This window comes from Dermacentor variabilis, unplaced genomic scaffold (genome assembly GCF_050947875.1).
Source record: "Dermacentor variabilis isolate Ectoservices unplaced genomic scaffold, ASM5094787v1 scaffold_17, whole genome shotgun sequence".
NCBI lineage: Eukaryota > Metazoa > Arthropoda > Arachnida > Ixodida > Ixodidae > Dermacentor > Dermacentor variabilis.
In genome coordinates, this window is record NW_027460335.1 from 9410065 (window position 1) to 9422258 (window position 12194).

Here is a 12194-nt window from a genome sequence, read left to right on the forward strand (position 1 = left end):
ATTCTAAATGGTCACGCGTTAGCTATGCGTTCTTGCATTTCCGTGTAAATTCTCATTGTTGCTTAGATGCGCTCTAATCACGGTACCCCCTTTACATGGCAGTGCGTTTTGTTGTCTCATTTTTAGTACCTGAGGGACGCGTCACTGAAGAACAGCGAAAAGATATGGAGACAGCTCGAAAGGTAAGGCAGCATTATAGAAAAATTGCATCCAGAACAATGTTTTAGCGCCCTGCCACAGACCTAATAATGTATTTATGGAAAAGTGCTCAGACGCAGCCAAACTTGAAGGTTATTGAAATTCAAAAATTGTTTTCAAATTAAAGACACCACTTCATAGGTTTATGAGCCAAAATGATACAAGTGGATTTCGGCCTTGTTGCTAGTGCCCGGCTTCTAGCGATCAGCAGTAATATGCACAAGTTGCTATTATCAGCGATTTCATGCCTCTACGTCTGTTCATTGTCTGTAAAGTTTATGTGCTAATTAGTAGAAAACATAATGACAGCTTTTCGGTTGTGTTAGTTCAGAGAATTCACATTTATAGCACTTTATTGCTCTCCTGCAAGAAGACAAGGTCTAAACGAGATAGCACCAAAAGAAAACTGACAATCAGGTCTATTGTTGCAGACTACATTGGGGAGCGAAATTCGCCTTGAACAATGTGAGGAGATTAGGTGGTATAGTACAAAAGAGTCCCTAAATGCAATAATGCTAACCTCCAAACTTGTAAGAGTATTTAGAGTTACATTTATTGAATTATTAATGAAACAATTTGTAGATTGCATATGTGCCCTATCGTTTCGCATGCTGGTCCACTTGGCGTTTTTAAGTATTCATGGCGTATTGTACACTAGAGCAGCGGCAGATAAAACTGCGATTAGCATTCTTAGGGAACATCATGTACATTTCGGGGGCTAACCCTGTTTATGTCTGTCTGTCTGTCTGTCTGTGTGTCTGTGCGTCCGTCCGTCCACCCGTACGCCCGTTCGTCTGTAATTGGTAGCACGTCGGGCTGCTATGCTGGTGGAATGGGGTTCGTAAGCAATCCTCGGAGCAACTTGGGTCACTGAGCATGCGGCACTGTGTACCTAACTGTCACTCTTTGACACCGAAATGGGAGACTGGGGATACAGGACTTGGTATGTGCCACCAGTAAGTGCCGCTCTTCAGTGAATTTCTTTCATGCTGACTTGGAGCAACTGAACTCCTTGAACTCGCTCTGTGTTGCTCTGCAATGAAGCTCAGTGATACCAACTTGGGTGGCTGCGTATGTGCCGCTCTTCAATGACCGTCCTTAAAGGCAACTTTGGAAAGTAGGTAATCGTCACTGGCAATGGGCCACTTTATAATAGCAAAACATCCCTTTAATTTCTCCGATAGTTGGCGGAATCAAACTCGCAGGGAGTGCGTATTTTACAGCGGCGCGGGTAGGTGGCACAGCGTCTCTAGTTGGAAGCAATGTGCAGCAGCAGCAGTGGAGTGGGATGGAAGCCCGGGTGCATTTCGCGCCGGGCGATTTGAACCAGCTAAATGTTCCGTTAGAAAACGTTTCAAATTTTTTGCCTGCTGTATACAATCAAACCCACCTCCCACGGATGCCTCAACAACAACAGCCCGAAGTTTTAGCACGCTACACCACAAACGCGCTAGCTATGTGGAACTCTTCAACAAACGTCATTCATGACAATGCATTGGCTAGTTGTGGCATAAGTACAATTGATATGTGTCTCCCGTCATAGAACCTGTCCCCAACTTGGGTCACGAAACATGTACAATTAGGCGTGCGCCTAAAGAGGAGGCAATTGTCAGCGTTCGCACGCAAGGCGCGCCACGTATCTTATGTCGTAAGCCACACGCGGGCTTAGCGGCAGTGCTAGTAGAGCACAGCGCGTCGAGAAGAAATTGCGAGAGTAGCCCGGCGGCCACATGATGTGTTACCTCAGCGCTTGCGCCGGCGTGCCATGCATTTTGAATACTATGCACAGGCTTCCCGTTGACACCGCTAAATGGCGCCATGTGCACAAGGGATGCCCGAGAGAACAGTCCTGCTGCAGTATACGCCTCATTCATAAGGCGCATCAAAGGTGGCAGTAGATTTGGTCGCTGTATTGCTTCAATGCTGAAACTATTACCATCGACACTGATCGCAAGATAGCTTCTACTGATTCTTTTATAAAACAGCCATTCTCTGCTTGTTGTTGAGAGATAAATGCCAGCTGGCATTATTCCAGAAACTGAATGAGTTGTGTGGGCAAAAAATTACAAGGGAATGTTTTTTCTCAGCCATTCTTCTTTGAATTCGTACGCCTGCGGAACAATCAAGAATGTTAGTGTTCACGCCGCCACGTGCAAAGCAGAGGGCTCCTTGCAAAGGGTAAGCTGCATATTGCGTGACAGCAATTCGCTAATATGCCTGATATCCGGAAATGCGGCGGACTCCACGACACTTTTCCTCGGCTCATATGTGTTAAAGGACTAGCATTCTTTAGGTATGTAGAAGACGTGTCCTCAATAGACTGTGGCTGTCGTAGTGAGGATGGCACCCGCGACCCTGATGTCAGCGGCACAATGCCATAGACACTAAGCTACACGGTGGTAAACAGGGTTTGCCTACAAAGCTTCGTGTTAGAAAGGGAAACGTAAATCAAGATGTCGTACACAACCTAATGACAGCAGATTGCGAACACATATTCTGTATACGCGCGTTTATCTTTGCAATTAAGCTACCTGGCTGCTCGTTCTTCGATCAAATTGCTTTGGTACTAGTGTACAGAGACGTGGAAGAGTGCCAAAATTTTACTTATCCATAAAGAGGGAGACATGAAAAAATTGAAGAAATGCACGCCCATTAGCTTGCTTTCAATACTGCATAAAATATTAATCAATGCAATTTCTAATAGAATTAGGGCAACACTTGAATTTAATGAACGAACAAAATAGCCTGACTTCAGGAATGGATATTCTAGAATGAATCACATCCATGTCATCAATGCAGCGCTGGATTAAGGGGGGGGGGCTAAGGGGTCTGCAGGCCAGGGCCTCACCTCGGACAGTAGGAGTAGGAGGTCCATTTATTCTAACCTGCTTAGTATATGGAACCATGGGCAACAGAACTTCGAGCGACAAGTATGAAGCGAGAAAACTAGGAGCAGCAGATGGGGCCTCCCGCCTAATGTAACAGCATGCGTTTAGCCTGATCATTTGGGGAGAGCTTGTCGAGCTGCAAAAAACAGGAATCCCCTGCCATCCCGGCGAGGCCCTTTTTCTTACGAAGCAAGGTGCGTTTGCTTGGAAGTTTTCGTGGTTTCCTCTCAGTCCGTCTGTCCAGTGCTGTCTGGAGAGCAGGAGAAAGGGGGAAACACCTAAATGTGTAATGTGGGATGAGGACCTAAATCTCCCTAGCCCCTCCGTCACCACCACGCCACCTTCCACTTCTCAAATAGTTCTGCCGCTGTCCTTCTCATAGAAAGGATGTGCTGCAGTACCCAACAGTGCCTCCCATGCGACTTTTCTTTACCGTGATGGTAATTTGGGCGGGAGAGGATGAGTCCGATAGCAGATGATGATGAGTCTGATGACAGAGTCTATGCAGGAAAGGAAAGAAGGCGTCACACGTGCTTTTGTCCGCGTGCCGTGGGGCATGGAATGTTTACTGTTCGGGCTAGGGTTGTGGAAGAGTGAAGGGCGAAGTTAGAGAGCTGGACACAAAGGCCTGTCTACAGGGCCCATTCCTGCCTAGTGGCGGCGCACCCTCGCGCGCGCTGGACGGAAAAAGTAGGTCAGACTGGTCGCCGAACTTTCCAGAAAGAAGTAGAAAAAGATTACTCAGAGGCGACGGAGTGCGCATAACTTCGCCCGCGCTAGGAGTCGCTCTCTCCCCTTCGTTCTGGCGCTCGGCGTCGACGGGGCAAAAGAAAAATCGAGAACCTCCCAGAACAGACGATTGCTCCTAGCCAGTAGGAAGGCGAGACCGGATCGGGAGAAGGAGCGAGTTTGTACAGAGAATGAGGGATTTTGTACGAGGAACTCTATGCGTATGTGAAGGCCTGCGTTAGCGCTAGTAACAGACAGACGCGGCGTGCGTCTATAAAAGGAAGGTGATCGTGGGCTGCGATTCAGCCCCGAGTCGCAGGTTAAGCTTGCATAAGCCCGCCCGCTGAGGAGTTCGCGGGGGACGCACCACTCTTGGTCTGCCCCGGACCATACAGGCAGTGTGAACCCGTCATCGGGACGGCCGCCGTTGGACACCTGCGGTCGCGTCGGACTGACGAAGTGTCCGGTAAACAATTAGCATCCATTCATGCGAAAATTCTCGGTCGGAAGCATCAAAGTGGTGCGTCTAAACGAAAGGCGCAGATTGAAAGAGAAGAGCGTGAAAAGAAGCTACACAAGATGACACAGTACCTACTGAATGCAGCTTCTCCGGAGCATTATGATCGCTCTAGCCAGAGTCCATGTCAAACTACTAATAGTACCGACTGTGCTTCTGTGGAGGACTTGCCAACTCCATCACCACCGTTTCCTGGCAAGAAGCAAGGCTTGACTGATCTTGGTTGTCTGGATCCTGTGAAAACGGTGCCAACCTCCGTCGTTCATATTTCTGAGCAGCCGACGCTAACCGAGCCCTGTCCTGTTCCTGAGTCAGCAAGGTCTATGCTACTTGGCCGCGCCCCGGCCACAGAGCTCCAGGTGTCCGGTCCGCCACGCTCGATTTCTATTACTGCTGATCAACAGGTGCCAAACCTTCTCGATGAGCCTCCTTCTACTCACGAGCACCAGGAAAGAAAACTCCAAGAACCGACACACCCGTTTCCTGTTAGTTTGGCTTCAAATCATCATGTTCCCACCCACAAAGGGTGCCTCAAGAGGACGAATGAGAATGCTTCTCGTTGTGACAACAGAGAAGTACAGACAGCCCCACAGCAAGAGGTACGTTGCGAGATTATCCGAAGTGACCCAGCTAAGCGGCCGGACGTTATTACTGACAGCTTTCGGAATGTATGCCTTGAGAAAGGGCCATTGTATTTTAAAAATGGGGCAGAAAATATTCTGTCTTCCGAAAGGCAATACAAAACTCAGAAACGCTATATGTCACCTCATCTTTTCATGCGAAAGGCTGTAAATCGGGAGGCGTACGAGCGACATTGGTTATTGTACTCGGAGACCAAAGGTTCCGTTTACTGTTTCATGTGCAAACTGTTTTAGATTTTAAGTAACCCCAGTGCTTTCACCAGGCACGGGTTTTCTGATTGGAAGAGAGCAGAAGAAAAGGTTTGCGCACATGAAAATAGCGTCGAGCACCGGAACTGCGCGGCAGCATGGCTCACCCGCTCTAACTCAAGCAGCACAATTGAGAAGCAGCTGGTTAAGCATCTTGTCACTGAGACCGCTTACTGGACAGCTTTGTTGAAGCGCGCAGTCGTTGTTGTTAAGCTTCTAGCTGAGCGCAACCTAGAGTTTAGGGGCAGTGATGAGATTTTCCGTTCAATTAAATTGGAGTTCTTGAGGCCATTGCCAAGTTTGATCCCTTTCTAGAGGAACACATAAAAGGCTACGGGGACAAAGGAGAAGGTCACCCATCGTATCTGTCAAAAACCATTTGTGATGAATTTGTGAAGCATATGGCAAAGGCTGTCAAGGTACTTCTCGTTGACGAAGTGAAACGCGCAAAATACTTCTCCTTAAATGCTGATTCGACTCCAGACCTTACTCACGTTGATCAGCTGTCAGTTGTGTTACGATACAATTTGAATGGGAAAGTGCGCGAACCCTTCCTTGGATTTCTTCCAATTCAATCGCATACAGGCTTGTATCTTTTAGATACCGTGGTGTCCCTCTTGACGACCAAAGGCATCTCAATTGATAATTTTAGGGGCCAAGCTTATGATACTGCGAGTAATATGTCAGGAAAATACAAAGGACTGCACGCTCAAATCAAACACCTCAACGAATTGGCCATCTACGTCCCGTGTGCTGGTCATTCACTGAACTTAGTTGGCGCGTGAGGCGCTGACAGTTGCCTTGAAGCAGTCAAATATTTTTACTCTAATTCAGAGACTGTATGTGTTCTTTGCTGCCTCACCTAAGCGATGGAAGTATCTTTTGGACAGCATGGGTGGAACTGGCCAGCAGCTTGTTTTGAAAAGTATCTCTGAGACCAGGTGGTCACGACACGCTGAATCATGTAAGGCCATTCTGAAGAATGTCATGCAGTCTTGTGTCGCCTTGAAGCTATATCAAAGAAGGAGGAAGAAAACGGAGGCACTAGGAACGATGCGCATTCTCTCTTGAAGAAAATGGCAAAAATAGAGATGGCGTTCATGGCGTTTTTCTGAAGTGTAATCTAGGAGCGCTTTGAAAAAATGAGCGTAGCACTTCAGAAACCAGGCCTAGTCATTTCAAGTGCTGTAGACCTGTTGAGCTCTCTAGAAGTCTTTGTTAACTTTGTTGTACAGATTCTGGCGTTCCTCGGCACATGGCAGCCCTTGGATTCCTTTTGCGAGGCTATCGTCCTGCCTCTATCACCATGTTACGTCAGAGATCAACACTATGGCGGAAACGCCACATCATCAACCCTTGACGCGGTGTACATCGTGCCCCGACTTGGCTGGCCATTCCCATCGCCTACGACACCAGTCAGCCGGATGTACTTAAGAGCGACGCTTTCATCGGGCCACTTCAGTGGGCTGGACGGAGCGGCAGCCATGCAACCGCTTCAAAACCCGTTCTTGTTTGTTGTACAGATTCTGGCGTTCCTCGGCACATGGCAGCCCTTGGATTCCTTTTGCGAGGCTATCGTCCTGCCTCTATCACCATGTTACGTCAGAGATCAACACTATGGCGGAAACGCCACATCATCAACCCTTGACGCGGTGTACATCGTGCCCCGACTTGGCTGGCCATTCCCATCGCCTACGACACCAGTCAGCCGGATGTACTTAAGAGCGACGCTTTCATCGGGCCACTTCAGTGGGCTGGACGGAGCGGCAGCCATGCAACCGCTTCAAAACCCGTTCTTGTTTGTTGTACAGGTTGGTAAACACCCGGCGTTGCACGCTAAGCGATCCAGTAATATCTGTCTGCTGCTCTTCCCAGGCCCACTGGTGATTCTTTGTGATTTTTTTGAGTGTATATATGTTGTTAAGTTGCTTATGTTAGCTGGGGATGTGGAACAGAACCCTGGTCCTCAAAAGGAGATTCTAGACGCCATTGCGGCCTTGTCGGCTAAAAGTGACGCACGCCATACCGAGGTAATAGGGATGCTATCAGAGGTCCGAGCTAATCAGCAAAAACTTGAGGAAAAAGTTTCCAGCTTAGCCAGTAGGCTCGCAACAGTTGAATCCCTGGTGGAATCATATGAAGCAAATCAGAATGGTGTTGATCTACCGAGAGTAGTCGATGAAGCTGTGCGAGACCAAACTGCAGCAATAACTTCTCGGTTGGACGAGCTGGAAGACCGCTCTCGCCGTGACAACCTTATATTCTACGGGATTCCTGACGTCCCAGCTGAGAACTGGTCCGAATCGGAAACTAAAATTCGAAACTGCCTTACCAATTTACTACAGATAACTTTAATAGATGAAGCCATTTCCCGCGCCCACAGGCTGGGTACCTATGCAGTAAATAAGCACCGGCCCATAATCGTAAAATTCTCGTCCTCAAAACTTAAGCAAAAGGTTTTCACCGAGCGAAAAAAATTCAAAGGTTCTGGCATTTCTGTTAGCGAAGACTTCTGCCGCGCCACACACTTGTCACAGAAAAAATTGATTGAATTCGGAAAGGCTAGCGGACAGAAATATGTGTTACGGCTTAACCGTCTACAAATCGACAAAAAAACTTACGTTTACTGTCCGGTAACTGATCGAGTCTGCGAAATCCACACAAACGAGCTTCGTTCGACAAATTCTGTCCCAAATGCACCTTCTGATGGCCCTAGCAATTCACAAACATAGCGGAGTCATGGTCCGGTGGCAAAAAATATTTCTCTTCTGTATTCAAATATTCGCAGCGTATGCAACAAGCGGGATGCTTTATCTTCTGTCGTCGACACGTGCAGTGCAGATATTGTTATCCTGACAGAGACATGGCTTTCTAGCAAAATTGAAGACCGTGAAATTTTGGAATGCCAGGGTGTTTACCGTTTCTATCGACATGATCGTGATGTGCGGTGTGGTGGCGGTGTACTTATCGGTGTTCGTGATTCGATTACCGCTGCTGCAATTGAGCTTGCGTCGCCATTAGAGCTAGTGTGCACGCGCGTAGGCTTCGAACGCAAAAATTTTATCATTTGCGTCGTTTACAGGCCCCCTTCCTCACCTAACACATTTTGTTCAGACCTTCACGATGCCTTAAATAGTTTAATTTTACGGTTCCCTTCCACGCCACTAATACTCCTTGGGGACTTTAAGTTTCCTGGCATTAACTGGCATACTGATCCCCCTTCAACCCAAGAGTGTTGTTCTGAATATTCCGAATTCATCAGCCTTTGCCTCGATTTTAACCTGCACCAGCTTGTCCTGAAGCCTACTCGATGTTCTGCACACTCGGCTAATATCCTAGATTTAATCCTTACTACATCCCCGGAATTTGTTTCGCCCCTAACTTACCTACCGGGTATTAGCGATCATTGTATAATCCAGTGTAATTTGATGTTAACCATCCCATCTGTTAATTCGTCGAAAGTTATACGTGATTACAAAAATGCTGATTTTGCCGCAATTAATAACGAACTAGAAACTTTCATCACTGACTACATTCCAAGTTTCCACACTCGATCGGTTGAAGAAAACTGGTCAATATTCAAAGAGAAAGCCAACTCCTTAATTAACCGGTACATCCCGCAAAAACGTATTTATTCTAATTCTCGCGCACCCTGGTTCAACTCGCGTCTTAAACGTTTACTGAACAAAAAGAAAAGGCTTTTCCGACGAGCAAAATTAACTGGCAATCATGATCGTTGGAATGCTTACACACTAGCACTGAGCGACTACAAGAATGCTGTAGCAGAGTCCAAAACAACATTTTATGAGCACACGTTGCCTTCTTTTTTGAAAGACAACCCACAGAAATTTTGGAGTGTGGTCAACGGTAAAAAATCTAGTGCCATTGAGCTGTGTGACCTTAACAACGAACCTGTCGATCGGAGTGTCTGTTGTGAAGTGTTGAATGACGCGTTCATCTCTGTATTTTCGGATTCTGTGCTGTGCGCAAGCGCTGTTTTTCCTGATGTGCATTATTTTCCAATGCTTCCTATTACCATTGACTTTGATGGCGTTGTAAAGTTGATACAGACCTCAAAAGTTTCTGCATGCAGTGGAGTAGATGGTATCAACACGAAATTTCTTAAGGGAACTATTACTTATTCATCTATAATTCTGAGCGAAATCTTTGCTCAGTCACTTCAAACCACCATCCTTCCGAATGATTGGAAGGCAGGGATGGTGATTCCCGTACACAAGTCTGGCAGTCGGTACTCCCCACTTAATTACAGACCTATATCCCTAACCAGCGTTCCCTGCAAATTAATGGAGCACATAATTTACTCACACCTGGTTTCATTTCTCGAGTCAAACCTATTTTTTACCCCCTACCAACATGGATTTAGAAAATACTATTCCTGCGAAACACAGCTTTTGTCATTCACTAATGATTTATTCCAGGCGATGGATGCTAACATTATTATTGACTGCATTTTTTTAGACTTCGCCAAAGCATTCGATACTGTTTCACACGAATTACTTTTAACCAAATTAAGTAACCTCAACATTGATCCTAACGTGCTTGCTTGGATCAAGTGTTTTTTGTCTAACCGTTCCCAATTTGTTTATGCTAACGAATACTTCTCTTCCACTGGTCGAGTAACCTCCGGTGTACCGCAAGGCTCGGTTCTAGGACCATTATTATTTCTAATTTATATTAATGACCTCCCAGACCAAATTAAATCATCAATTAAGTTATTCGCCGATGACTGTGTTCTCTATCGTGTCATTTCTAACTCTGGCGACTGCGATACTCTTCAATCAGACATTGGCATAGTAACATCATGGTGTGCTAGATCCCAAATGAAGCTCAATTCTAATAAATGTAAGGCGATGCGTGTGTCCCGTGTTGTAAGAAATACCACCCTTCCTACGTACAATATTAACAACATACCTGTAGAAAATGTATCATCATATAAATATCTTGGTATCTACATTACGCACAATCTTACATGGAATATTCATATAAATTACATTTACGGTAACGCTAATCGCATGCTTGGGTTTTTACGGCGTAATTTTTCATCGGCATCTGTAGCTGTCAAGTTATTTCTGTACAAATCCTTAGTGAGGCCTAAACTTGAATATGCATGCTCCATTTTCGACCCTTCTACTCTAAAGCTAAAGAACACCATCGAATCCATTCAAAACCGAGCTGCTCGTTTTATTCTTTCGAATTATTCTCGTCATGCAAGTGTCTCATCAATGAAACTAACCCTTGACTTGCCTAACCTAGAGTTACGTCGTAAATACTTTCGCCTATGCCTTTTTCACAAGATCTATTACTCTAACGAAACACTTAAGGATGAACTAATCTCCCCTCCATCATACATATCGTCACGCACGGATCATCGTTTTAAGGTTGAAGTCCCAACTTGTCGCACGAACGTTTATTTTGATTCCTTTATACCAAGAACGACGAATGACTGGAACCGCCTCCCTGCCTCCGTCACTGCCATTTCTGACGCCACAAACTTCAAGAATATTGTTAACGAATATGTTTGTACTAATCACCACTCCTCTCTGTAATGCCTCCGGGCCTTGAGAGTATGACAATAAATAAATAAATAAATAAATAAACTCTTTGCGACCTCTCTTTGACAGCTTCGAAGAGAGAGCACGCACGATAAGGACCAATTAATGTTATAAGAATGAGGGCAAATGCATCGTTTTGAGTAAGCGCCCGGACTGAAAAAGCGATAGTGCGGTACAAGGTAGAAAAACTTTTATCGTGGAGACCTACAATGTTGTACTTGACAGTCTAGGCTCTGCTTTGCGAGTGCGTAAGGCTGCCTACACTGAACTCTGCGAAAGAGTTGGATTCTTAAAATTGCTGGCAGAAGTTGGGACCGAGGCCTCTCTGGAACAGCAGGCTGAGAAGTTGTTGAAAACCTACAGTAATGATTTGGAGCCAGCATTTTCAGCTGAAATCGTTCAGTTTGCGAACTTTCTGCACAACTCTGTGTGCCAGGACACGACTCCGCTGGGAATAATGAAGTTGCTGCACGAAAGAAAGCTTATTAATGTGTTTCCGAACCTTTCTTTTGCTTTGCGAATGTACTTTAGCATATCCGTGGTAAACTGTTAGACCGAACGATCGTTTTCCAAGTTGTCACTGATAAAAAATCACCTTCGCTCGAGCCTCCTTGACAACAAGGTGAACTCGTTTGCTATCATGTCCATTGAAAGTGACCTCCTCCGCGATCTATCCTTCGAACAGACTATATCTGATTTCGCCAAACAGCAGGCACTAAAGATGCCATTTTAAAAGCTATACATGAATAGCGCTATACATGAAAAGTTCCAATAAGTTCGCTGTGCCACCTACCAGCCTCCACGTTGGCAATGAAACGCTGAGCAGTATAATTCAAAATATGCAAATCTTTGTTGTTTGTCTCTTGTTTGTTCTTCTTGTGATATTTAGCGTGCTTATAAAAAACTGTTTTTTTGTTGTTTTTGATAGTGCCACGTGAATTTTTTTGTCGTGCTTGCTTGTCTTACCTTTAACGAAAATATTTTCAAATAATGTTTTTTTTAAGTACAGTTGGTAATCTTCATCTGTATTCCAGTGCATTTTATGGAGCTTGTATCGCCTTAAGTATTGTATAATTTATTGCATATTTATAGAGTAACGTGTATAACGATTACTGCAGTCTGATCCTTGAATTTCAATAAAGAATGTTTTGGATGCAATCATGCGTCTCCTCACATGATTAAACTTAGTGATGCAAACAAAGCTTAGTTTCAGAAGGATCGAAATTTCCGCTGTGTAGTCTTTTTTACGTTCTTGTTCGTCTTGAGTGCACTAAACTTTTGCTTAAAGCATAGCTTTTGCTGAAAACAGAATGAAGACTAATCACAAAGTGAACATATGTGTTGATGTTTGCAACAGCACGCGTTGCAAGCAAGTTTTGTTGTTTTCCTTATAATAACA

General features: G+C 45.3%; 2 protein-coding genes across 2 annotated transcripts in view; both read left to right on the top strand.

Moving 5' to 3' along the window:
* The window catches only part of LOC142568148 (uncharacterized), an 88427-nt gene that overhangs the window by 26259 nt on the left and 49974 nt on the right, over positions 1-12194 (top strand). Inside the window, exon 2 of the mRNA XM_075678226.1 lies at positions 127-182. Coding sequence (XP_075534341.1) covers positions 127-182 — 56 coding nt within the window. The remainder of the gene's footprint in view (positions 1-126; positions 183-12194) is intronic.
* LOC142568133 (uncharacterized) lies at positions 6459-8393 on the top strand. Its single transcript, XM_075678202.1, has one exon. The coding sequence runs from the start codon at positions 6647-6649 to the stop codon at positions 7952-7954; it is 1308 nt and encodes a 435-aa protein (XP_075534317.1). The 5' UTR covers positions 6459-6646; the 3' UTR covers positions 7955-8393.

Bases quoted from the DNA above. Each gene is read 5' to 3' on its own strand.
- LOC142568133 (XM_075678202.1), top strand. From the start codon at position 6,647: ATGTACTTAAGAGCGACGCTTTCATCGGGCCACTTCAGTGGGCTGGAC.